Source organism: Archocentrus centrarchus, chromosome 11 (assembly GCF_007364275.1).
Source record: "Archocentrus centrarchus isolate MPI-CPG fArcCen1 chromosome 11, fArcCen1, whole genome shotgun sequence".
Classification (NCBI taxonomy): Eukaryota; Metazoa; Chordata; class Actinopteri; order Cichliformes; family Cichlidae; genus Archocentrus; species Archocentrus centrarchus.
The window spans coordinates 11,198,158-11,221,249 of NC_044356.1; the positions used below are offsets into that span (position 1 = coordinate 11,198,158).

The 23,092-nt window shown below is 40.9% G+C and overlaps 1 protein-coding gene across 1 annotated transcript; it reads left to right on the forward strand.

The window, feature by feature from the left end:
• Nucleotides 1–5,304: 5,304 nt before the first annotated feature.
• LOC115788236 (uncharacterized protein K02A2.6-like) lies at nucleotides 5,305–8,328 on the forward strand. The gene has a single exon (XM_030741191.1). It carries the CDS (start codon nucleotides 5,305–5,307, stop codon nucleotides 8,326–8,328), a length of 3,024 nt encoding a protein of 1,007 aa, XP_030597051.1.
• The last annotated feature ends 14,764 nt before the right edge of the window (nucleotides 8,329–23,092 follow it).

The window sequence follows — 23,092 nt, forward strand, 5'->3', positions numbered from 1 at the left end:
CAAAGAGAGCAAGTGAGGAACCGGTGGTGTGCTTACACTGCAAACAAAGCAAGCTTGTCCAGGAGAAGAAAGTTATATTTTTTCACCAGTATCACTGACTCAAGGAACCAAATTTAAAACCCAGAGGAGAATGGTACAGTATGGGATTTCATCAACAAGTCTTTCACTTGTAACTCCCTCTCTGTGGAGCGTATGCTGCAGCCTGTTCACTGTGCATTTAAAGCACCTCCTAGATTTGCTAGATTTTTGACCCACCTCAACAGCAAATGCTGATTTATTTAAAAAAACAAAACAAAAAACTGCTTGTTTTCTAAAAAGTTCAATTCGACCGATTCATGACATCTTTCACTAGAAGATGGCATGGGCATGAGAAAATCTTAGTTCTGACAGGCTCAGTCAGAGAGTCTGAGCCTTTTTCTGCCTTCTTTGTTTCAATGGAAATTTAACAGTCAGGCTGCATTTCCTCCTCCCTTTCATCCTTGTCACTGAGTCCAAAATGGCCGAGCAACTGCGTCAGAAGGCTAAACCTTTATTTAGAGATGACCATTGTGTCAGACTCCTGGGCTATGCAGCCGTTGCTAACGTCCAACCTACTGTAATAACAAGCAAGCAACAGTTTGTGGTCAGAGCAAACCCATCATTTTCTCATTCCTCATCTTGGCCAACACCAACCCACTCATCAACCCACTCCCCTCTAACCTCTCCATCTGAAAAACAAAAACAACAGATGGGCTCTGCCAAGGAGACTCCTACCCATTACCATAGCAAGGAGCCAGAAAGGTGGTGGGAGTGCTAAGCTGCTTGGGTTGCAGATATGTAAAGTAACCTGGTGACAAGAAGAGCCTAGGCTGTTCTCCCTCGCATGCCTTGTTCTTGCTGCTCTCAGCACCTCATAATGCTTTTATAATTACATTTCAGCCCAGCTGAATTATGATTGGGTGATCACAGCATTTTTTTTTTTTCTATCACCCACTTCACTTGAGGGTAGCTTATGCAGGGCTCTGAAATTGGAAGCCTGCATAAGCTACAAATTACAGGCGGAAACACAAATAAACACTTTTAGAAACCAGCACACTCATGCTAATGTCACTGAAGATGAAACTACAAATAATAATCAGCTCAGTCTCCAACATTCGGCTTTAAAAAAGCTTTTGTAATTGCGTGCAGCTCATTGTTTACCTGTTGTTATTGCAACTTCAGTGTTTAGGTTCACTCAGCATGTTGTTTTCAGTCACAACAAAATTTTTTTTAACCAAAACAAAAAACCCCTTAACACCCACGTTACACTGTCTGCTCTGATTTAAACAACAAACAGAAACAATTAGCAAATAGAAGGGCACTCAGTAGAGCTTATACCTCACCCACCCCAAATGTGCCAATACTAGGATGCAATAGATTCCACCTAATGTTGCCATACTCGGTCATAAATTACTAGAGAGACTACAAATTTATTTTATTGGCTTTTAAAAAATGGTAAATTATGATTTCTCCCTATCTGACAATGGTCAAAAATTATTTTAAAAATTCCTGAATCCAGATCCAGATCACGACCAAAATGTAAACAATTGTTTGTTGTACCACACCAAACAACTCCAGAAAGTTTTACCAAAATCTGTTCATAATTTTCCGAGTTATCATGCTAACAGACAAACGTGATCAAAGCCATAAACTCTCCACCAATCAGAGGGTGATGTACAGTAATAATCTGTCAGCACAAGAAAGCAGCTGACAAAATAACACATGAATGTAATAACTAAGATCTGTTGCTCCATCCATCCATTTTTCCATCGTCTTAACACACTTATCTAATTCAGTGTTGCAGGGGGTTTCAACCAGTCCCTGCTGACTTTGGGGAAGAGGTGGGTACACCCTGAACCAGCATTAAAAATCCTCTTTATCATGCACAAATTATGATCATTAGCAGATTAATGATTTTTAAAGCAGTAGCTGTGATAAAACCCACAGCCATTATGAAATTGCGTTACATAGTAACAGAAACAAGTAACGGAAGAGAAGCCTGGGCTCCTCCGCAGCGTTTCAGGCTGTAACGTTTTTGTTTGGCGTGGAAGCTTTGCAGACTTTTTGAGTCCTCAAATCCCACCAAAAGAAGAATAAGATGGATGGGTGCTTTAGATAAATACACAAAACAATTTGGTGAATCAAAAGTGAAGTTATTAGTCTGCAGAAAATGAAGCTTATGTGAAATTTCAATAAGAAAGATCAGTAGTCATTTGTCTACCTGCATTCCTGAGTGTTTGGCTTCTAGTCTATTCCTTACATAACTTCCACTTTCCCACTCCAACAAACTCATTCTGACATCATTTTCTTGCCCATGCGCGTGCATGTGAGGTGCGTGTGCGCGTGCGTGTGTCCGTGCGTGTTTGCAAACTTTTATTTTAAAAACATATTGTTGCAGACTTTGCACATCAACAAACAATGATATGATACTATGAAAAATTACTTAAGTCCACTATAGTGATATCAAACTAAGCTGATATTTTAGCAAGGAAAGGAACCATTGAGATTAAAAATCTCTTATTTTCATGGGTGTTCAGACTAAGATAAGCATCAGTAGAATATAATCATGTAAAACAGAAATACAAACATCACATAGTTAAAAGATATACATAAAATAGCCATAAAATAACAAGAAAATTATAACATAAGTTAAGTAAATCAAAGTAAACCAAACTGTCAGGTTTTATCAAGCTCAGTGAAAACATCTTCGGTGCTAAAAAACAGAAACTAAAGTAACACACCCTGGTAATAGGGATGAATAGTTAAAGTGTACATGAGTGAAAGTTCAGCTAATGAACGTCGTGTGAGTGCCGACCTCTTTGTACCTGAAAATTAGAGTCGGTTTGTTTTTTTTTGTTTTTTTTTTTTTAAGAAAATGCAGATGTGATAACAAATAGAAATACAAGAATGATGTAAGAAATGCACCTTAGATAGGAAAAATACACAACTATTGCTTTAACCATAGTTTTTTTTTTTGTTTGTTTGTTTGTTTGTTTTGTTGGGACATAGTATGTGCTGTTTTTATGAATGAATGAAAAGATGTTTTAAACATATAAAAATGAGGAGTCTGTACAGTTTTTAACATTGATTTTTTTTTATTTCAACCCATAAACCAAAAATACAGAGTATGCATTACATACACAGTCTGTGTTTGCGTAGCCAGTAGTTTTCCACCATGAGAAGCTCTGCTGGTAAGTCCTCAAAGAAATATTCCTCCCTCAGATCATGATACAAACTGTCTATTGCATCTAAGATGTATAATGCATGCAACAATTCAGACACCTGAGCGTCCACAATCCATGTGAAATCCTTACGTGCGTCGTCCCGACTGTTAGACCACAAGAAGAGTCGAACGGCAGGAATGAGACGATCTGTCCAGAATATTTTCATCACTTCGTCCTAATGGGGCGCGTAAAAGAAATCAGGAATAACCTGCTTACAGCTGTGCTGATCATAGCTAGGGTGTTTGACTCGACATCCGTGGCATATCCCTTCATGATAGTTCTGCACGGCCTTACACAGAATGTGTAGTGTAGCGATCTTAACAGCCGTGACCCCGCGCCGCGACAGCGGCTCTTCAGGTAATTGGCGAGATGGTGGAGGTGAAGAAGATGAAGAATCAGGAGGAGGTACGGTCATCACCCGTGATGGTTGTAGCGGTGAAGTTTTAACGTCTGGAAAACATGCATCGTTAGTTATCATTAATGTAATATACACAAAATACACAAACGTACAATTATTTATTTATTTTTCTTTTTTAAAAAAAAAGGAATGAGTTGCTATACAGAATACAGTTTAGGTTCACATAATTTTGTGTAAAAGTATATGCTTACCTGAATCCATTTAAAAGTCCGAGTGTAGCGTTACGCCAGAGTCAGTTTAGAAAGAAAAACTTTGGGGGAAAAAGAAACTACACAATTCTCTTCACAACCAACGTTTGAGACGGTCTTGTGACGCTCAAATACATGAAACACTAGAGAATTCGAGTTGATTTTAGAGTTTCTGACGTGCGCTCACTGGTCATTGTAGTATATAAAGTGGATCTATTTACTTCAGTGGAACCACTCCCCTTGTTACTGAGTTCACCTATAGGTTATCTGCCAGCGCAGTGATATGTTCTCTGTGAGTCTATCGTGAAGTTAAGTAAAGTCATGTTCAATCTACCTCCGTGTTGGATCATATGTTCATGTCACTATGTGGGAGTAAAGACACAACAAATTGGCGACGAGTAAAACCGGACCCTAAATAACTACACGAAACGGAAAATTACGACCAAGGGGACGGAGAAACGACGGAACGAAACCTAGCAAAGGATCCGTGAGTAAGAGTGCATAGCACACAGTGAAAGGATAAACGGATAAGATTTGCACTTCATGTCCGAAATGGCTTACGTTGGGAAAGTTGAGGAGTTTGATAGCTCAAGTGAAGACTGGGAATCATACATAGAGCGAGTGGAGTTATACTGCGACGCTAATGATATCGGGGATGACAAAAAAGGTCCCGTTCTCCTCAGTCTAATGGGAGCTAAAACTTACAGTCTACTGCGTAATCTCCTGAGCCCTGCGAAACCATCGAGCAAGTCATACAAAGACATCGTTGAGACGTTGCAGAAGCACTTAAACCCCGCACCACTAGTGATAGCAGAAAGATTCAGGATCTCATAAACGGAACCAAACACAGGATGAAAGCATATCTGAGTATATGGCCGAACTGCGCAAACTCTCGCAGCATTGTGACTTTAAAGATGGACTTAACGATGCCTTAAGAGATCGATTGGTATGTGGCATTCATTGTACAAGCACACAAAAAAGGCTATTGTCAGAAAAAGAGCTAGATTTGAAGAAAGCACTGGAACTCGCTATCTCAATGGAAACAGCAGCTAAAGGTGCATCAGAGCTACAGAAGAAAACCCTTCAAAACGAAGTGCATCAAATGTCTCTGAATGGGAAAAAGCAAAAATGCTACAGGTGTGGTAAATCCTCTCACCATGCAAACGAATGCTGGTTCAAGGAAAAGACATGTAGGAAATGCCATAAACAAGGCCACATAGAAAGAGCATGCAAAACAGACCAAACTAATACCCAAAAGAAAAAACCTGGAACGAACAAAGGTTTTAAACCTAAATCAAAGGTCAAAGCAAATGAAATGCACAAAGTAACAGAACATTCAGACAACACAAACAGCAGTGAGGAAGATGATTTATCATGCTTAGAGCTGCATAGCATAACTGAAAAAGACCAGAAAATAATATGGGTCACGACAACAGTGTCTGGAGTGAAACTTAAAATGGAACTGGACACGGGTTCAGCCTTGTCAGTTATCTCTGAGACCGACTATGACAGGCTGTTTTCTCACTTACCACTGAAAAAGACATCAGTGATGTTAAAAACGTACACAGGTGAAAAGGTGTCACCCAAAGGAAAACTTAAAGTGGATGTGGCCTATGGTGATCAAACACACAAGTTAGAGCTCTATGTCCTGAAAACCACAGGCCCAGCTTTACTAGGACGTGAATGGCTAAGAAGAATTCAGCTTGACTGGCATGCAATAAAAGCCCTAAATATCTCGACAAACCCCAAGAGCTCCATCCCCAGCTCTGACCAGAGACTGTCACAGTTGTTGGAGGCTAATGCACATGTGTTTAAGAAAGGCATTGGTAAACTTAAACACCTAAAGGCCAAAATTGAACTTCAAAAAGATGCCAACCCGAAATTTCACAAAGCGCGCCCAGTCCCGTACGCCCTACGTCCCAAGATAGACGCCGAACTGCAGAATTTGAAGGCATCTGGCATTCTCTCAAAGGTTGACTGGAGTGATTGGGCTACGCCCATTGTTCCAGTGATGAAGAAGGGTAAATGTGAAGTGCGTATATGTGGGGACTTCAAGGTGAGCATTAATCCGGTGCTGCGCACAGTACAGTACCCCCTTCCACGCATCGAAGACATCTTCTCATCATTGGCTGGTGGGGAGAGGTTTTCAAAGATCGACTTGTCACAGGCCTATCTCCAGATGGAAGTGGAGGAGTCAAGCAAAAAGTTCCTAACCATCAACACTCATAAAGGCCTTTACCAATACAATCGACTTGTGTTTGGTGTTGCTTCAGCTCCAGCCATCTGGCAAAGAGCCATGGATCAAGTGCTCCAGGATATTCCTGGAACACAATGCTACCTGGATGATATTATCATAACGGGAAAAGATGATGATGATCACTTCCAGAACCTGAGCAAAGTACTCACCAGGCTGAATGAGTATGGTCTACGCGCAAAGAGAGAGAAATGTGAGTTTTTCAAAAGTGAAATCTCATACTGTGGACATGTCATCGACAAGCACGGCTTACATAAGTCACAAGAGAAAATTGAGGCAGTGCTGAAAGCACCTACACCTGAAAATGTGTCGCAACTGAGATCATACCTGGGTCTCGTCAACTACTACCACAAGTTTCTACCAAACCTTGCTTCAGTGCTGTATCCACTAAATGCGCTTCTGCAGACAGGAGCGGAATGGCGTTGGTCTGAAAACTGCAAAAAGGCATTTGCAGAAACAAAAAGACTAATAACATCTGATGAGCTACTTACCCACAATGATCCATCCAGACCCATCCGTCTAGCATGTGACGCGTCCCCTTACGGCATTGGTGCTGTCTTATCGCACACAATGGTTAATGGACTTGAACGCCCAGTTGCATACGCCTCAAGGTCCCTTTCAAGTGCCGAACGCAATTATGCACAGATAGACAGGGAAGCCCTTAGCCTAGTATGGGGTATCAAAAAGTTCCACCAGTACCTCTATGGCCGAAGGTTTACCTTAGTGACTGATCATCAGCCCCTAGTGTCAATATTCAATCCACAGAAAGGAGTCCCAGTGATGTCAGCCGCACGACTACAGCGTTGGGCCCTGTTCTTAGGAGCACACTCGTATGACATTGAGTTCAAGGGGACTAAACAACATTGCAATGCTGATGGGTTGTCACGCCTCCCACTGTCAACACATGTGGAAGAAATTCCATCTAAAAGGGACCCGGCGGAAATGTTCCACACAACACTGATAGACCAGCTGCCAGTTACAAATGCCATGATACGAAAAGAAACGCGGAATGACCCAACACTGTCCCAAGTGTATGACATCACAGTACAAGGCTGGCCGGGCCATGGGAATCCATGTTTTACTGAGTTCTCGGCAAGACGTGATCAGCTGTCAGTTTGCCAGGGAACATTAATGTGTGGATCACGTGTGGTAGTGCCCCCCAAGCTTCGCACCAGAGTATTGGACAGTCTACATGAGGGTCACGTAGGTACGGTGAAGATGAAAAGCCTGGCCCGTAGCTATGTATGGTGGCCAGGGATTGATAAACAAATTGAGGACATCACCAAAACCTGCCTTGGATGCCAGAGCATTCAAAACGCACCACCACAGGCTCCCCTACACCTGTGGGAATGGCCGTCTGCACCCTGGCAGAGAGTGCACATTGATTTTGCTGGCCCGTTCATGAACTCTATGTTTCTCATAGCTGTGGACGCTCACTCAAAATGGCCAGAAGTAGTTCAAATGAAATCAACAACGTCCGAAAAGACTATTTCCATCCTGAGAACCATCTTCGCCAGGAATGGTCTGCCTGAGCAAATTGTGAGTGACAATGGCCCACAGTATACTTCTGAGGAGTTTCAGGATTTCATAAAAAGGAATGGTATCAAGCATTTCAAGTCAGCACCTCACCATCCAGCAACAAACGGGTTAGCAGAACGGTTCGTACAAACATTCAAAAAGTCCATAAAGGCAATGACAAAAGAAGATATCTCTCTTCAACACAAAATTGACAATTTCCTCCTGGTGTACCGAAATTCTATCCATGCAACAACCAATCAGACACCTGCAATGCTGTTTATGAACAGACAGCTGAGATCTCGCATTGACCTTCTAAAGCCGAACCTGAGAGGAGAAGTGCAGAATAAACAGTTCCGCAGTTTTTCAAGTGAAACGGCAAGAAGCTTCGATGTAGGACAGCAGGTACTGGCTCGTGACTACCGCGGGGATAAGTGGACGCCTGGAAAGATAGTCACTAGGTGCGGTCCTCTGATGTACGAGGTGGACACTGGCGAGCATACATGGAGACGTCATGTGGATCAGCTGTTGACTGCTCAACCACGGACGCCGGAGCGACCGACACATCCAACTGATCCTGGGACCGACTTCGACCACAGTATAGTAACACCCACAGTTACAGAGGAAGTGCCCCCTACAGAGAGCACTCCACAAGTTCTGAGACGTAACCCTGAACGACTTAGGGCACCACCGAAAGGATTGGATTTGTGAGTTACTAATGTGACTTATGGACACAATCTAAAAAAAAAAAAAAAAAAAAGTTTCAACATATGTCAACTGAATAACAGATTGTGTCAAATGCATGGGCAATGTTGTATGTTACTTTAGTTATGTAGCATTAATCTACAAGGGGAGGAGTGTAGTATATAAAGTGGATCTATTTACTTCAGTGGAACCACTCCCCTTGTTACTGAGTTCACCTAAAGGTTATCTGCCAGCGCAGTGATATGTTCTCTGTGAGTCTATCGTGAAGTTAAGTAAAGTCATGTTCAATCTACCTCCGTGTTGGATCATATGTTCATGTCACTATGTGGGAGTAAAGACACAACAGTCATAGCCAGGAACTGCAGCTTTATTGACAAGAAACAAGCGTGCTGCTCTGAAACACCGGCGGTGACGGTAGGCCCTTAGCGGATACAGACATCTCAGTCACGGTGTTCCATTACTAGTGAGTCTCCGTACCTGACCGCATGCGTAATTCATATCTCAAATTAATAATATCGATGAGAGATCCGCAAAACATGACCGATAACATTGTAACTAAACACATAAACGCCGAAATGAGAACTCCCATGATCCTTTGCGCGTTCATTTGAAAGAACAACAAAAGAACTCCGTTTCAGCTGATCACACTCTCATCACTCCACGCTTTAACATGGAAAAATAATGTACTGCTCACCGCATAAAGCTTATGATAAGCGTGAGATTCTGTTTTTCTGTCTTAACCCTGTGAGGAGAATGTTGATATAGGATTGCCTAGTTTGAGCATAGTCTGATATTTTTTAATACTGTCGGAATTTCTTTGGTTTTCACAGTAAAAGTAGTTACTCATTTCACTCAAGAACATCACAAAAGTCTGTGGGACAGCTTGCTAGAAGAAGCAAAACTCAGAGATTTTTGAGCTAACTATGCATTTCCTACTCAGGTTTGTGATCCCATACAGGAAGTGCAGTTTTATTAACACAGACGCCCTGTACTCACACAGGTCAGGGCCGTACTCCAAGTTGTCGCCGGGTTATGGCTTTTGTAAAAAGTTACACATTGCTAAGCGGATGTTGGGATATGTTGTGGATGTCAGTATATTTTTTTTTTTAATTTATTTTAACAGTGCATCGGTTTTTTAGTAAGACCACTGTTTTAATTATGTGTGTGTGTGTGTGTGTGTGTGTGTGTGTGTGTGTGTGTGTGTGTGTGTGTGTGTGTGTGTGTGTGAAAGGTACGGTTTCAGACTGAATCTGCTAGCTTTTGATGTGAGCCCTGGGTCATCCTCCGTTCTGTATGTAAACGATGCAGTGTAACACCCCCCCACTGGTGAACACGGACATTGGCTTAACCCCCATTGTATTTTTATTTAACCACTGTGTTATCTGTTTTATGCTCGACAGGTGGGCTCGGATATAGGTTTTATCCACCATTGTATTTTTTAATTATCCACTGTGTTGTGTGCTTTATGCTCGACAAGTGAGCTCGGATATTAGATTATTTATCATTGTATTTTTATTTAGCCACTGTGCGGTGAGATTTGAACCTCTTTGATGAACATCTGGGAAATAAGGAGAGCCATGCGGGAGAGATAGTGAGACCGATTGTTGGATCGCACAGCGCATGCGTCACGGTAGAACAAAGAAAGAAAACTCAGAGACTTTTGAGTTGACTTTGCATTACTTACTTACATGACTGTGACGCCATACAGGAAATGCATTTCGATTCACACAGAAACCACTTGCTCACAGGGAGCAGAGCTCCGTACTGCAAAATCGCCACGGCGAGGCTAGGCCATTATGGCTACATCCACCACGGTCACGGTGTTTCATTAAATAAATACCCTCCATACCACACACCCTACGCAATTCACATCTCACACTAATAAGATCGATGAGAGAGCAGTAAAACATAGCTGATAATTCTGTAACTAAACACATAAACACCAAAATGAGAACTCCCATGATCCTTTGCGCATTCATCGGAACAACAACAAAAATCATCGTGACAGCTGATCACATGACCTCCGTTCCATGTTTTAATAATGAAAAATACATTGTACCACTCCTCATTGTACGCTGTACATTAAAAACATACTTTCATTAAAAATCACGTTAGTAATCCGCCGCTAAACTGCCCCGTGTACGTCATTATCACACGTCAGCGCAAACACGCACGGACACACGCACGCGCACACGCACCTCACATGCATGCGCAAGGCTTTTTTATCACCTAGGTGTGAAAGGGCCACCTCCTTATACTACTCACCTCCTCCCCATCTCCGCCTCACCCTGGTCATCGCCTCCACCACCACCACCACCACCACCAGACTCCAAGGGGTCCTGTCTTAATTCCTATCATTGCTATCACTGAGACTCTCTTCTGCTGTGTTGGTTCATCGGAGTCGCCAAATAGCTTATTAATTCTGTAGCTCAATAAATCATTTTTAGTTCTTCCAAAAGATCTCTCCCTACTGAAATACTAACACATCCCTGTGTAACTGGAGATTTGTTATTGTAGTTGAGTTGCAACCTTTATCTAAGTACCATAAACAGTTTATGCAATTTAATAGTTACATCTTAACTTTAATAGTTAGAAGGCTTAGGGGATCACAACCTTGACTCTTGTAAAACTTCCATTAAAAATTAAAATACAGTACTTGAGCAAATGTTACCTTCCACCACAGAGGCTAAGCTTCACTATTTCTTAGAATATTATACCATCCAGAGATAAAGTGAGTACTGAGCATTTATTTTCTTTATTATACATGTTAAAGATTAGGTCTAAATGAAAAATGAACAGCTGGAGGAAGCAGTCCACCAGAGCAGAATCTGCTGTAGGTATATCACATAATGTTTTGTTTCAACGACTTGCATCAAGCAACATCTGGATTCTGAAAAACATTGTTGTCTGTAATTGGTTTGTTGCTACGCACTGGTGTATGATCTAATTTTGCATGGTGTTGTGCATCGTGGTAGTAGCTGGCATCAGACACAAACTTGTTTTATTCCAGCAAACATTGGCTTTAGCTAAAAGCCAGGGGACTCATCTGGGATGAAAAATGGCATGAAATAACCCAAATAGTAATGACTCTATTGGGGATGATGCCAATTGCACTACATAGGAGGTCTATCTATTTCATCTTTGGAAAGTCATTTTGTTTGGATGCAATAGCCAACTGTTCTTATCAGACAAGGTTGTTTAAAAAAAAAATGTCAGGAGAAGAGCACAAAAGAAAGCCTGTTAAAGTCAGAGGGATTCTCAGACTCAGCTGTATATAGAAACTTTCAGCCGCTTCCCCACCATTAGGAGACTGAAAAATCCTATTTTTTCCTTTATACCTGCAGAGAACATGTTAGTCACACTGGAAATGTCTATTTAACCGATCAAAGTGCTCAAAGTGCAATGTCAAATTAAATATTCCAAAGTAAAACATAAGAACAATATTACAAGTGAAAGTCCACACGTCACAAGGAGGAGTTATAAAGTTTGATGGCCACATGTAGGAATGATTTCCTGTGGTGTTCTGTGGTCTATCAGCTGTAGCTGAATGTGCTCCTGGAGATGTGTGAAGGATTGTCCAGTATTGAAGCGAGTCAAGCTCCACACCCACAATGTTACTGGCCTTGCGGACCAGTTTATTGAATCTGTTGGTGTCCGCTACCCTCAGTTTGCTGCCCCGGCACACCGCAACATAGATGGCACTGATGCCACTGACCACAACAGACTCATAAAAGGATCCTGAGCATTGTCAGGCAGACGCTAAAGGACCTCAGTCCTTGGCTGCAGACTTAACAACCACTTAACCACTACAGCCCTGCACTCTTCCTCGGCACCCGCTCTGATACATCCCACTACTGCAGACCTATCAGAAAACCTCTGAAGATGGCAGGCTTCTGTGAAGTAGCTGAAGTCTGTGGTGTAGAGGGTGAAGATAAAGGGAGAGAGGACGGCCCCCTGTGGGGCTCCTGTGTTGCTGACACACTGCTGCGGGCACACATACTCTTGTCTGCTGGTCAGGTAGTCAACTATCCAGGTCACCATGGAGGCATCTACCTGGATCACTGGCAGCTTATCACCCATTAGAGCAAGTCTGATAGTGTTGAAGGAACCGAAGTAGTTAAAAAACATCATTATCACAGTGATTGCTGGCTTGTCCAGGTGTGTGTAGACATGGCTGTGCGAGAATGGTGAATTCAACTCCATATTGGGAATGACAGGTGAACTGAAGGGGGTCTATCAGTGGACCGAACAGGGGCTGGAGCTGGTCCAGAATGAGTCTATCCAGGCTCTTCGTGAGGCATGATGTCTCTCTTGTCTCTCTATCTCATGCTTACACTCCAACTTCCTGCCCTCAGCTTTGCCCATTTTATCTGCATTCTCCATCTTCTGTTCTTATTCAACAGCACCTGAGGATTCACAAAAGAAATGAAAGCTACGAAGGAAAGCTGATGACTTCTGTCGTCCACATTTCAATTCCCTCCCTTGAAGACTTATTTGAATCAATCAGCTCTTTTGCTTCCATCCAGGACACGAAGTGAGAGAACAGAGCTGGCCTGAGCTTCTCTTGGAATGTGCGCCGCTCTCCTAGAGCGACAGAAACCTCTGTGGTGCCAAGTATGCAGCTCTAACTGCTACCAGATGTACAATTATAACTACTTACCAACCACCAGGGCCTGTTTGGTGGGCAACGAAAAGAAGGAGATAAAGTACTTGGCAAAATAATGAACAATCTGCAGAAATATTTATCTGCTTCAGCTTTAAACTATTTCTTTATTATGGGTATTTTATTGCTTCTAAGATGCAGATTGTGTGTTCTGAGCAGCATAAACCACTACAGAAGTTACCATGTTTTATAAGCTAATTATAGCCCAAACACACACACACACACACACACTGAATAAGTGAGGGTGTATTGATTTTCTTCCAGCTCATTATTGAGGGAACTGGAATGAGCCAGATTTTTTTTACTAAAAGGGGGGAAATATAAACACACTGCTCATTCTGTTCATCTCTTTTTGAGGGTATAATGTTCATTCAAGTTGACATATCGTTTCCTGAGCCTTGCCAGAAGTGTAAAACATCATCTTGTCAAAATGATTTTTCTTGCCTTTGCTGTAGTTCATGGAGATAGGAGATGAGAGAGAGAGAGAATGAAAAGCATCTGTTTGGGGAGCTTTTTTTTTTTTAAGAGTCCCTTTTTTTTCTTCATTTGATCAATTTCTAAACACTACTGTAATGTACCTGGCATGATAACATCAGAAAAGGTCCAGGTCAAAGTCACTAAAGATTTACCTTTATTTTTTCTTAGGCCAAATGATTCGGCAACACACTCAGACTAAAAGTGAATATCCCAGGAACAAAGTCAAGTTCTTGTATTGGATGCATATGGAAAAATGTAGTATCAGACACACAATGGCCACTTTATTAGGTATACCTAATTTAAGCACCTTGAGACAACTGCATAATTAAAATTGAATTGAACTGAATTATACCTGTTCTGCTGCTCGTTAACACAAATATCCAGTCAGCCAATCACACGGCAGTAATTCAGTGCATGGTCAGTATCACCTGCTGAAGTTCAAACTGAGCAGGTTGGGGAAGAAAGGTGATTAAAGTGACTTTGAACATGGCCTGGTTGTTGGTGTCAGATGGGCTAGTCTGCGTGTTTCAGAATCAGCTGGAATTTTCCCACACAGCCATCTCTAGGACTTAGAGATGGTCCAAAAAAAAAAAAGAAAATATCCAGTGAGTGATCTCTGGAGAACACTATGACCAGGATGACTGAGAATCTACACAGACACATTCAGTGAGCAGCAGATCTCTGGGTAAAAATGCCTCACTGATGTCAGAGGTCAAAGGAGAATGGCCAGACTGCTTTGAGTTGATAGGAAGTGCAAGTTGATTTAACTCAAATAATGACTAATTACAACAAAGATATGCAGAAAGTATGCATCAATGAGTGCACAACATATTGAGCTTTGAAGCAGATGGGCTACAGCAGCAGAACAGGAAATTGAGGCTATAAGTCACATGATCTCACCAAAATTGGACAGCAAAAAAACTGTTGGTGTGGGAAAAGTATTGGTGGGGGAGATATTTTCTTGGTACACTCTGGTACCTTAATATCCAACGAACATCATTTAAATGCCACAGCCTACCTGAGTATTCTGATGGCTGCTTTCAGCAGGATAATGTACCACATCTCAAATCTCAAATCATCTCAACCTGGTTTCTTAAACATGACAGTATGTTCACTGTACTCAAATGGCCTCCACAATCACCAGATCTCAGTCCAACAGAGCACCTTTGGGAAGAGGTGGAACAGGAGATCTGCATGATAATTATTTTAAAAATTATTTGCAATTCCCTTGGACATTATCTGTTTTTCTATAGCCTCCTAACATTTCTTAGGGGTATGTGACAGTATTTCTGTGAAAAAACAAAACAAAACTAAAGTGATAGTGGTCACCTTGATAGTAAATGGTAAATGGACTGGTTCTGATATAATTCTTTTCTACTTTACATCAGCACTCAAAGTGCTTTACACAGCATGTCTCATTCACCCATTCACAAACACTTTCTACTTTCTTTCAAGCTATCATTCACACACAACCAGCAACTTGGGGTTCAGTATCTCGCTCATCTCGTCATGCAGACTGGGACAGCCAGGGATCAAACCACCAACCTTCCGATTAGTAGATGGCCTGCTCTGCAACAAGCACCCTGATGTATGGATTAAGATTTCCATGAATGGGTGAATGTCATCTTTCTTGTCATCAGCAACACACAAAAGCATCGCTGAGAGCTGTATGTACGCACCTTAGCCTTTTCATCTATGCATCTTTGATTGCACCAAATTAACCAAAGGCTCTGATATACCCACTCCCCTCATCTTAGAAGGATAAAATTGTCAACAGCTATAATCTTTCTGGCACCAAATATGTCAGTAAGCACCCTTCATCCATATGTTCTTGCTGGAAGACATGAAGACACAAATGGAGGTGATGATGGTGGGTAATATGGCAAATAAACTATTTTGGTAATATGTTGGCTAGCTCACCTTATCACTGGGACAAACCCTAAATACTGTAAGGCAGGTGCAGATGTTTCCTGTTTTACTAGTCCTGTAATGTTGTCGTAATTACTCGCATTTATAAAATCATATAACTCATTACTGCATACTCATGCACACAGCTTGAGTATCTCCAGGAAGCCTGAGAGGTTGGCCGTACCAAGTTAGGATTGCTAAGCTGTGATTGGATGGTTTTAGCAAACTATCAATTCACAATGATCACCAGTCCATCCTGCCCAGAATTTGATAACACAGTGTAATAGTATCAGTCTAAGATCTCCCATTATCAGGCATGTAATTACACTCTGCCGGTGAGGTTCACTTGCTGATTTTCTTACCTGCACAAACACTGTTTTGGGTGTGTTATTGTTATTAGAAAAAGGACATGAATCATGCATGCACACAGATTTATGTTTTTCTGTGATAATGAAGAATTGCTCCATTCAGCAAGACATAATCTGATTTTTCTCTGGGACTGCAGTTGATGTACTCGTCTCTCCAGATTATTTTGGGCCCAGTTGGAGTCCAGCATGCCTGCATTTCTTAAGTTAATTACAGTTTTCCACGATTTAGCCTTTTTTCAAAATCTGCCTGAACAGCGTAACAATACCGTCTGCAGAATGATGGAAAGTACTCCACGCACTCCGCTACATTCTTGTTTGTTCAGTTCAGGGAGTTAGCCCCAGATCACCCCTGAAATACATTTTCGATGGAATAAATGTGCTGTCTGTCGGCCGCAGGGTAAAATACATACAGACGACTACCTCAGCTACAAAAAGCAGGGCTATGTAAGCAAATAAAAAGCTGACTGAGCCAGACTGTGGCTCACAGGTGTGCGACAGTGTATATAAAAAGTGGACAGTGTGTTATTACAGGTGTGTAACCACATGTTGACATACCCTCCCTCCTCTGCTGACAGCTTGTTATATGGTTAAGTCTCCTCTGACCCTCAAGGCTCGGTGAACACTGTAACTAGTCACTGTAACCTAAGCACCGCAGAGCATGACACGATGATTTAGTCTCTGTTTTGTGGTTAGGACTGTAATGACTGAGAGAGGCTCATGGGAGATGGCATGTGATCCTAAATCACCACAGTGAGAGATGTGATAAATATGAATAAAGCCTCAGATTCTTAAGGCCCCCACACAGAAGGAAGACCATTCAACAACATACAGATTTTACAAATTCCTATTTTTGTCTTCTGGTAAAAGATTAATAATAAAAGACATAAATACAAATTCAATGTTCCCTTATTAGAAGTGGATGGCCTTTTGTGGAATTTGCTTCTCACTGCAGATTACAGACAGTAATTGAGGTCAGAAACTCCAACAGTCTGACAGAGCATAAAGCTCCAGCAAGTGATGACAAAATGATTTTTTTTTAAAAAAAAACCTTCATATGACAAAGAATGGCAAAAGTATCTTTTATGGCCACAAAACTCAGTTCTAAACTTGCAGGCTGCCACAGATTTGAGTTATTTTCTGTCTAACCTTGTAAATACAAATATTTTACACTGTTGCCAGTTTTACTTCCTGTTTTTAGAAGTTTTCCCCCTTCTTTATAATTGTTTACCCTGCCCTTGTTAGTATGTTTAATCTGCAACACTTCTTCCCATTTAACCCTTTTTTCTCAGTCTTCCCAGTGTATATTATATACATGGTAGAAAAAGCTGTTTTCCCTCTACAATATTAATTCAGGAACCAGGGTGGTCCTGCACACTCTGAAACCTGTTAGAGCATTTACTAGTGATGTCAGTGTGTTTACAGAATAATGATGAACTTGAACTAAACAAGTTTTGAACTTGAATATAAAACTGCAGCATTTACAAGAATATTGTGACATAAAAAAATAATATGCACAATATTCTCAGTCTCATGTTTTCCTCTTCAGATACAGGTGATCCAATCAAACGCAACTATATGGCCGTTTAACGTCACAATTTAATATGAAATAATGTCAACATGCAACTGCATAAAATGATGTCAGTTTTATAGAATAACAAATAAATAGTCTGCTACAGTAAATGACTTTTTTGCGGGGCATCATCTCATCTGCAGAGAGTCACCCTGCCATTACTCACATCTGAAAACCTCCGGACAGGAAAGGAGGCACCCTGCTCATTTACTGAGATCATCAGCAGCCTCCGTGAGTTTGAAAATTCATAGATATGTGACTCAGCTACTTAGTGCATTTCACATCATGAAACACACTAAAGAGCATTTTAGAAAATCCAAGAAAATCACCTTCATGATTGAGTTATTTAGTGACTAAATCATAAATGGTGTCTGAGTCACTAAATGATGGTCAGGTTAGGACTTATCTTTCTGCACAGAAGTGTGGCAGCGCCTCTCCATCCTGTGGTCAGTTTGATTTCTTTCTTGTTCCCGTTGATCTCCTCATGCATTACTTTTGAACTGTTTTTTTGTATTGTTCCTGATTTTGCTGAATAAAGACCTCAGAACTTCAGTCGGGCTGTCTGGAGCTCTCCAAAACCTCTTCTCAGGAGGATGAAGGGAGCGAAACACTTTGTGCAGCCCAATCTCAGCACATCACAGTGGATAACTGAAAGAAGTCCTATGTACTGATGAATCCAAGTTTGACATCTTTGGCTGGAGTGAAAGCATGAGGAGAAACAGTACAGACTCATACGAAAGTATTCAAAACATTAAACATACTGGTGGGAATACTGAAGTATGGAGCTGTTTTGACTACTTGGAAGTTGGACACCTACACAGACTCAACTCCATCCTGACCAAAGAGGACCGGCCCTCTGATCTTGTGAGACATACATCACACTGGTTTGCAGCTGTGTGGAGAGGGATTCATCATGGATACCGCAGAAAATGCATCCTAGCATCCCTCCATTCATTCATTCATTCACTTTCTTAACCACTTACCAAACTTGGGTTGCAGGAGAATAGAAAGGCAGGGTACACCCTGGACAGGTTGCCAGGTAATACATAGAGTTAGCCAATAATTCACACTCACGTGCACATCTATAGACTTATTAAAATCAGCAGCGTCTTTGAACTGCAGGAGGAAGCAGTGACAGCTAAATTATTTTACCAGTCTGTTCAGGCTAGAGTCTGTAATACCTATAAAAAAAAAAAAAAGATTTGTTATCCTAATGCTAATTTATGGGGTGAAATATGAAATCTTACAATGGTGTCTTCCAAAGATTTGTGGCACTGAATGTTTCTGTGAGCCATTCAAAGCTATATTTGTCAATTTGACTGGAGTTATTCACACAGCAACGTAATCCTGTACTTAAAATCTGTTGTCAAATATTGCATGAGCTGGTTGTATGAATGCTGACTCCAGAAGGTCAGCAAGATAACCCAAGTCCATCTGTCTCTGAGTGAATTTGACCTGGGAAGGTTTTTGTGGCCAGTGAAGGTATTTGGTGGCATTTATTGACAGTAATTTGCCGCAATTTAAATTCTTTTTTGATTCCAGTCTGGAGGGAAATACTCATACCAACTGACACTTCTGTCTCACCAGGAAAGTCTAAGAATGAATATGTGCTACTAAAAATTAAAAATTGGAAATGCTGAGTGTTTTCTTGTGCCGTGCTTCAATATTGTTATGATTTGCAGTGTGAATGAGGCATAACAAATGGTGAAGTTCCAAAATGATTTATACTCCTTAATTAGAAGTGACAGAGGATCTGTGTTTTTTAAAGCTTGATCCAAGCAGCTCTTAGAGTACTTAAAGGAATTCAGTATTCATAGTACAAACTCTCCCTTTGGGGATATTGGTGATGCTTGGTGTTAATCTCTGCAAAAACCCATAAAGGGGCAAAGCAGCATCTCTGTGGTATCTGTAACAGCTTCAATGTCAAATTATTCAGTTTCCACTTTATTATTATTAACTCACACTTGCAAAAATGTAAGAATACATCATTGTGGTTTTCATCATCATGAAGTACCTATATTTGTCCTTTAATTTAGTTCATGACACATTTCCCTAGGACAGTAGATTAACCAGACTATTTTTACATTAGAAAAGAGCTAATTAAAAAAAAATCTGCATCTCTGGCCCCCCAAATTAAAACCCTTCCCTTAAAAACATGTTAAGGTCCTTTTAGAAGGTCAAAAAAGACTAAAGACTAAAATGTCAACTGGAAGTAGTGTTTTGTTTTGTTTTGTTTTTTTAGCAATTAAAGTTAGCTTAGGCCTCGGACACACAGGCCTTGCCACTATTGAGTGATTTCCTGGCAACCTCAGGTCGTGTATACCTAGGCCACTTGGTGAGTGGCTGCTGCACCAAAAACCTCCTTGCGATTGCTGTGTTTGCTAGCAGATTGCAGTTTCACTACTGTTTGGCAAATTGTTTGCAAGTGTTTGCAGAGAAGTCATTGTCTTCCATGCAAACTATTGGCAAAAGAGTTGCAAGGAGGTTTTTGTTAGTGCAACACTGTACAACTCTTTGTGACCAATTTAATTCTAGCAACCTCCACAAACCACTTGCAAACTGGTTAGCAACTGGTGTTTACCACTTGGTCACTGCCTGGTCTCTCTGCCTGTGTGATTGGATCTTAATTACCTAGCTAGTGCCAGATGTTACTTCCCTGTACTAAGGAGAACTGGATACAAGCTATTAAAACTTTAATGCATCAAAAATTCACAATAAATAGCCTAGAGCAAAAAAACAACCTTGTTTGCAGGTGGCTGAGTCATGGTGGTTTATAGGAAAAATGCTTTTTGGTTCACGAGGGATCTTTTCCTTGCAGTACTGTGAGCGGTCACTAGGGAAATAATGGAGAAAGCTACATCATGTCAAATTGTGTCTAACTTAGAGAGAAATCAAGGTCTCACTATCAAAAATGAAGGTCAGGTGGGGAATTTGCTGCTGTTGACAGCATATAGTTCTTGTACAATTTTTGCAGTAACATGAACATTTATATATCATCTGTAATATAAAACCCTCCAGCAAACTGCAATCAGTTATTACAGAGTTGCCAGTTTTCAGCTTGATATGATAAATGAAAACAAAAGCTCCTCAATTCCATCCCATAATTTATTACATCTACATGTTGATATCTTATTTTGACATGCAGCAATGTGCCGTATGTGAAACCTGTGAATTCAACCGTCAGCGTTTTCATTCATTTGTTGAATATAAATAGAAAGTTAAAGGCTGAAAACCTGTTTCCAGTTTCAGCTTTGTTCAGGATACATACATATACTAGCTTCTGCCACAAAACTGAAAGCTTTGGATGCCGAGACATAATAGGTAAAATTTTCTGGTGACAACACTTTAATTGATCTTTTATCCTCCTTTGAAATAAAGCTCATCTAGCAGTTTCTGTTAGGAATTGAATTTCCATCGATTCTGCATCTCCTCTGACATGCTGGTGGTAATATGAATTTTAAGAAAAAGTACAAGGTAAGATATGAATGAGGCAAGAATGATCACATGAGCAGGTCTCTCATTTGGAATCCATAGTAGATGTTAGCATACTGCATCAGATCCCTCTTAATCTCCCTGGGGTGCTGGCATGTAACATTGTAAATACTGAATTTGATGCCATGCTATCACTGTACTATGGGTTAAATTACTGGTGGATTATTGCTGTAGAAAATACAATATATTCAGCCATATTTACAGTGACTGATGACTTTCCTGTTATGACCAATAAACCACGCTGACACGATTAAACCACAGAAATAAAACAGGCAACATATTTGATTAAACAGATCCAGAATTCCTGTCTGCACACAATGATTTCTACACACTTTCTTCCACTCTGTCTATTCAGCTGACTTAAATGTGGGATCTTTCTGCTATTCATGGAGGGAAGGATGTTATTTCAGTGACAAATTTGTCAAAACCCGAGACCTAGCAGTTTGTTCTGCCATACATCATTTCAGCCCTCTTCAGCGTGTGTGGCTTTTCATGTTAAGAAAGAGCACATTCACACTCTGGCCTACAGTACAGGTGCACCATGAAGAGTTTAAATTCTGTCATTTTACGAGAGCGTGTTTTATAGAACTGGAAAGAGGACAATAAAAACTACTGCAGGGCTGGACTGGAAATAAACAGCGCCACATAGCAGTGTAATCAACACACTTACTAGACCAAAATCATAGTTTATTTAGCCTGGTCTGCTCTTTCTTGCTGTCAGTTTTTTTTTTCTCTTTTTCTTTCTCTCAGTGGCGCCGACAGTAAGTGGGATGTTTTCTTTCCAGCCCTGGGGTTACCTTGGCAACTCAGAGGGAAGAAACGTGCTCAGAGGCTCTGAAAATTAAGGCGTAGGCCGAGTTTTTCCTTTACAAGCTACAGGGTCCATGTCAAAGCCGGCCGGCCAGCCACCCAGTCGGCCACATGTCAGGAGACACCATCCAAGGCTTCTCTCCAGTGAGGGCTTTCAAAAAGAAGAGCTGTGGTTGCTCAGGTCCTCGGGCAGACTGTCAGTGGGTGCAGCTACAGGGAAAGTAAATGTGAAGTATCAAATCTCAGGCGGAACCAGCTGGCAAAACACCGTGACAAATCTTTAAGCCTACATGACTCTCCTCTTTGACTTCCATTTACCAGACACCGATATCAGTCATCGCTTTTCCACCACAAACAGCTTTTAAAGAAACTTTCTTCTATTACAGAAACACACAAGCCCCTGTAGCAAGAAAGCTGTTTTGTGTGGTGACATGACGACAGAAGTTTAGCTTTCATCGCACGTTTTCTGTTTAATACTTCTGAAACTGTCCGCTTCAGGGAAGATGAGACTTGATTTATCTTCTTAGGGGTTTCTGCTTTCCCTACCCTGTCTGCAGCACTCAGTCATAACCCACTGATACTTCCTGAAGACCAGAATCCTGTCTTGGGGAAGTGCGACCAGTCTTCAGAACAACAGGTCACCTTGATAGAGTCTGATTTTTAACAAAGTGCTTTAATTGGGCAGTTTTTAAGCAGATGTTTCTAAAACAGAAATTCTGGTAAGCAGCACATTTTACTGGGGACTGTTCTCAGCTGCAGATGAAAATGTTTAGTGATTGGCGAAGTGTTTAGGAGAGCCACTCAGTGCAACAACTGCTTTTAGTAAAGATGCTTTAAAAGATGTCAGCATTTTTCAGACTGACTGTGACACACAGAGAACATGGACACTCTAGCCTGACAGAAAACTTATTTGATTTTTTTCCTGCAATAGAAAAAAGTCTTTTGCTTTTTTTCTGTAAAAATAGCCTGAAATATTCAAAATCTATTCTTCACTGACAGCAAAACAGTTTACTCTGGCTACTGGAAACCTGTACATTAAATTTATTCAAATTTGTGTATTTTGTTAGTTAAATACAGTATAGACATTAGACAGCAAATTTAGTGGAAATATCGCAAACATGGTGCATTTCCAATAAAAGAAACTATTGCAATCTCATGGATAGTGCTACTTTGTACTTGCTACCTCTGTTGCAGATATTTGGAGAACTCTATGATTTATACCTGAATCGCACTAGAGGAAAACTAGAACGGCAGCCTCCTTGTGACTAGAAAAAATTAGCAGTTGCCTGGTGATATGCTTTATTTATTTATTTTTTTTAAATCTACTGCAAATGATGGTTTAGCATGCAACACTGTCAACATCTGGGTGACCACTTTTGATTGCAAAGCATTTGTACAGGTTGCTGGGTGGGAGGCAATCTGTCTCCAAACAATCCCAGACTGACTGCAATTACTCTCAGACAGAAAATAACTGCAGTATAA